The sequence below is a fragment of the Terrapene carolina genome, unplaced genomic scaffold (assembly GCF_002925995.2).
Source record: "Terrapene carolina triunguis isolate 2854851 unplaced genomic scaffold, T_m_triunguis-2.0 Scaffold951, whole genome shotgun sequence".
Lineage (NCBI taxonomy): Eukaryota > Metazoa > Chordata > Testudines > Emydidae > Terrapene > Terrapene triunguis.
In genome coordinates this window covers 755,365-759,860 of record NW_020665302.1, presented here as the reverse complement: position 1 = coordinate 759,860, position 4,496 = coordinate 755,365, and the positions used below count along the sequence as shown (strand labels likewise).

Genomic DNA, 4,496 nt, shown 5'->3' with positions numbered 1-4,496 from the left:
CTACGCCAGCCCTGGGCTCCCCCTTCCCCCAGCTCTGCCGGCCCCCGTCAATCCCACCCCCTGCTGCTATGCCAGCCCTGGGCTCCCCCTCCCTCCAGCTCTGCTTATGCCCCTCAATCCCATTGGCCCTCCCCCCACTCTACCAGCCCTGAGCTCCCCACTGTTTCTTCGTGCAGGTTCGCTCCTCCATCCCCATCCAGCGGATCTGCGCCGTGGAGAGGGTGGACGAAAACGCCTTCCAGCAGCCACACATGATGCAGATCATAACGCAGGACAACGAAGGGCAGCTGCGCACCATGTACATCCAGTGCAAGGCGAGTTCCCACCAGGGAGGGGGCCCAGTGCAGCGGGGCCCTGGCAGCGTGGTCACCAGTCTGCTGAGCCAGCGCCACCTGCTGCCCAGTGTGCACCTCTGGGCCAGCTCTGGGAGGACAGGGTCTGCCAGGACCCCCACTTGGGGGCCTTCATGCTTTAGTTCAACCCATGGTGGCTCCTGGTGCGACCGCGGTGTCAGTGGGCCCCTGGGATTTGGAGCCCTGGGCAGTACCACCCAGCTGCCAGGTTGGACTTGTTGGGCGGGGGCAGCAGAGGGACTGTTCCGTTGCTTTAACGGGGCCATTGCCAAGCTGCAGGGAGGGAGGGGGGGCGGGATTCTGGCTGGCCATGACATGAGAAAAGAAGGGGGGGTGAAAATCTGGATGAGTCGCATCCAATCCATGGATCACACTGCAGCCTGGAACAGTTTGTGCTGAGGTGTAGATGGGGAAACTGAGGCACCAAAGGAGGAGGGACTTGCCCAAGGTCCCCCAGCGGGCCGGAGCCAGGACTAGAACCCTGGGGGTCTGGGTTGTATCCCTGGGGGCTGGGGAGGGGAAGCGGCACCATCCTTCCTGGCTGAGACTCTCCTGTCTCCAGCAGAATGTGAACGAGTTGAACCAGTGGCTGTCAGCCATCCGCAAGGCCAGCATCTGCAATGAGCACATGCTGCCCTCTTGCCACCCGGGTGCCTTCCGGGGCAACCGCTGGACCTGCTGCCTGCAGCCCGACCGCACAGGTAACTGGCCCCTGCCAGCTCCAGGGCTGCTGCAAATTCAGCCCACTGGGCTTTGGCAAGGGAAGGGGCTTTTTCGCCCCAGAGACCTCTCGATGCTGCTGCTTCTCCGCTTGGGGATAGGTGGAGCTGGATAAGGGTCGGGAGCTCCAGGCCCCTTCCCCCTATAACACCCAGCACATTGCACCTGTACAGCTCAAAGTACTTCACACAGGACAGCACTAGCATTACCCCCATTGCACAGATGAGAAACTGAGGTACAGAGCAGGGGAGTGACTTGCCCAAGGTCACCCAGCAGGGGCTGGGAACAGAACCCAGGTCTCCCAAGCTCCACTCAAGTGCTCGATCCACTAGACCGCACTGGCGCAGCCCCTGGGGCTGGGGGAGGGTAGCAAAGGCCACACATCTGCCCCAAGCAGCTGTTAACCCAGTGGCCTGGTGGCAGAGCAGTAGTAGTGGGCCCTGGCGGGAGCCCTGACCAGTCCCCACTGGCTGGGAGGATGGATCTCCCTCACCCATGGCCTTGGGGGAGATGGGGGAGAGGGCTTCACTGGAGGCTGATTGGCTAGTCAGGAGCAACCCGCTCTGCTCCTAGACCCTTGCAGGCAGGGCCCCTGGCCCACCCCGTACCCTGCATGGCAGCCCCTCCTGCCCGCGCCTTGGGGCTCGTTGGAACAGTCCTCTCTGTCCTGCCCCCAGTGCGCGGCTGCAGCCGGACTCACTCTGCCATGACCCTGGGGGACTGGAGCGACCCCCTCGACCCGGATGCCGAGACCCAGATGGTGTACGGGCAGCTCTTGCTGGCGAGAGACAAGCTCAGGTCAGTGCAGCTGCGGGGCGAGGGCAGGTAATGCCGGCGGGGGCAGGGCCATGGCCAGGGGTTGTGCATGGCGGGGGCAGTGGTCACCCTGTGGCTGGCATGGTGGGGGGACTTGCCATGATGAGTAGGGAAGCCATAGAGCCTGGGGCAGGGAGGAGAGCTTGGGCACCAGAGCAGGGGCTACTCCATGTCTGGGCAGGATCGGGGCCCCAGGGAAGGGCGCTGAGTTCTAATCCTGGGGTTCAGGGCAGGGGGGGGGAGCTGGGGTGGTTCTGAGGGGATGGGGCTGGTTTCAGATGCCCCCCCTTGCAGGGCTATTAACTGCCATCCCATTCTCCTTCCCCACATCTCTCTGCCGAGCTGCTGGGGGGAGCCCCTGCCCCGCCTCCCGGGGAGGAGGGTTTCGGTTGCAGCTGGCATTGATCATTAGCCCAGTTATCTCAGCCTGCAGCGGTCACCACTTTCTACTGGGAGCAGCCCCTGCTCAAACACTTGTCCCCCCCATCCTCTTCCACCCCCAGTAGGGGGCAGCACCAACCTCCAAATAGGGCGTGAGCTGGACTGGAGTGCAGCCTCTGGCTTCACCTTGCCTGGCTTCCCAGTTCCCACCACCAGAGGTCTCCCCTCCCTAAAGTGTTACCCTTGAGAAAGCCCTTATATAGTCAGCAGCTTAAGGAGGGTTACGGGTCTTCCTCCCATGGCCCAAGAGGCTCCTTGGACTGGGGGGATCCCCTGCACCCCACACGGGATCTTGGGATTCCTCCCCAACTGCTCCCTCCCTCTGGGGCTGGGGAGGAAGGTTCCCTCCAGTCCTGACCTGCAGGGATGTTGCCCTCCACCGGAGCTCCTACCCATAGCATCAGATGGGGGCATGCTGTGCCGTTGCAGGGGGGGGCCTTGTCTACACTAGGGAAATTAGGAGCCCTAACTGCCCATTAGTGCTGGCAGCAAGGTGGAAACCGTAGTGTAGCCAGAGCTCAGGAGCTCTCAGTGTCGTGTTGTCTAACCCTGCTTGGAGCAAGTCAGGACGCTTTGGTGGTGGGCGCACCTGAGGAGACCCTGACAGATGTGCTAGGCCTTGCACCTGCTCCTCTTTTGGAGGGTTCTGGAGCACAGAGGCTCCGTCCGTCGGTAGCTCGCAGGCTTTTCAGGGCAGGGACCATCCTTCTGTTCGGTGTTTGCACCTAGCACAGTGGGGTCCTTGCAGATGCTGTCACAGGTCATGGGTGTTGACCATCGTTTCTGGGGGCGCGTCTGCCCGGTGTCTCCCCTGCCTGCATGCAGGGTCTTGGGCGGTCTCCCATCGGGGCAGCGTGAGCAGTGACGGGAGTGCTAGTGGGAAATGCTGGTTCTGTCACTGAGCCCACGCGATCTCCCCAGCACAGGGTGTGCAGGCCTCGAGCCTGTGCCACTGAAGGGAAAGGGGGGGCAATTGGGACAACACCTGGGGGAACCCCTGGGGAGAGCCGCTTCCATCTCAGTCCAGCCCCGTAAACGGCCCCAAGGCGAGACTAAAAGGCAGGAGAACCAGTCAGCGACCTGGACCCCAGCAGGATTTGTGGGTTCCTGGACACCCTGCTCTAGTAATCTGAGCCTGTAACACCCCAGGGGAGAGGAGAGAGGGAGGGGTCCAAGCTCTGTGCTCTGAACACCCCTTCTCACCTTTGGTTATTAGATCATTATATCAGGCGAGCTGGGCTGCGGCCCCATTGCCCTCATGGCTGTTCAGACTAGGTGGGACCGTACAGACTGGGATTGGGGCAGGGGGCCATACGGGCCAGGGTGAAGGGGCCCTTGCATGGGGCTATCAGGACTGGGAGCCCCCTGCGCATGGTTCTGTACAGACCGGGGCTGGGGTGGGGGGGGGCATACAGTCCAGGACGGTGGGCTCCCTTGCGTGTGGGACTGTACAGAGCAGGGCCAAGGCAGGGGGGCCATACCGACCGGGGTGGGGGACTCCCTTGCATGTGGGGCTGTAAGGGCCAGGATGAGGGGTTGGCATACAGACCGGGGTGGGGGCTCCCTGGCACGTGGGGCTGTACAGACAGACAGTAGCTAATGCCCCTGCCCCTAAGAACTCACGTGTCTCCTCTCTCCACAGGGAGAAGTACATTGAGTGTTCAGATGCGGGGCTGGCGCCGGAGCAGGAGAGGGGGCCTGGTACTCGTGCCCAGGGAGGTACGGAGCCCCCTCCCCACCAGAGCACTCAGCTAGTGATGCCAACTTTCTACTCGTACAAAACCGAATGCCCTTGCCCCGCCCCCTGCCCTGCTCCTCCTCTTAGGCCCCGCCCCTGCCCAGGCCCTTCTCTGAGGCCCCACCTACTGCTCACTTCATCCCTCCCTCCCTCTGTTGCTCACTCTCCCGACCCTCACTCACTCGCTCATTTTCACAGGGCTGGCTCAGGGGGCTGAGGTGTGGGAGGGGGTGAGGGCTCTGGCTGGGGGTGCGGGCTCCGGGGTAGGGCCAGAAATGAGGCGGTCAGGGTGCGGGAGGGGGCTCCGGGCTAAGGCAGTGGGTTGGGATGCGGGAGGGGGTGAGGGCTCTGGGGTGGGGCTGGGGATGAGGGGTTTGGGGTGCAGGAGGGTGCTCCAGGCTGGGACCCCCAGTGCACTGCAGAGCTGC

At 63.1% G+C, this 4,496-nt stretch overlaps 1 protein-coding gene across 1 annotated transcript in view; it reads left to right on the top strand.

Annotated features, from left to right (window-relative positions):
• RASAL1 (RAS protein activator like 1) overlaps nt 1–4,496 on the top strand; it is a 111,075-nt gene that overhangs the window by 105,879 nt on the left and 700 nt on the right. The window contains exons 15-18 of the mRNA XM_029913838.1: nt 177–314; nt 919–1,054; nt 1,751–1,871; nt 3,973–4,049. Of these exons, the coding sequence (XP_029769698.1) occupies nt 177–314; nt 919–1,054; nt 1,751–1,871; nt 3,973–4,049 (472 nt within the window). The remainder of the gene's footprint in view (nt 1–176; nt 315–918; nt 1,055–1,750; nt 1,872–3,972; nt 4,050–4,496) is intronic.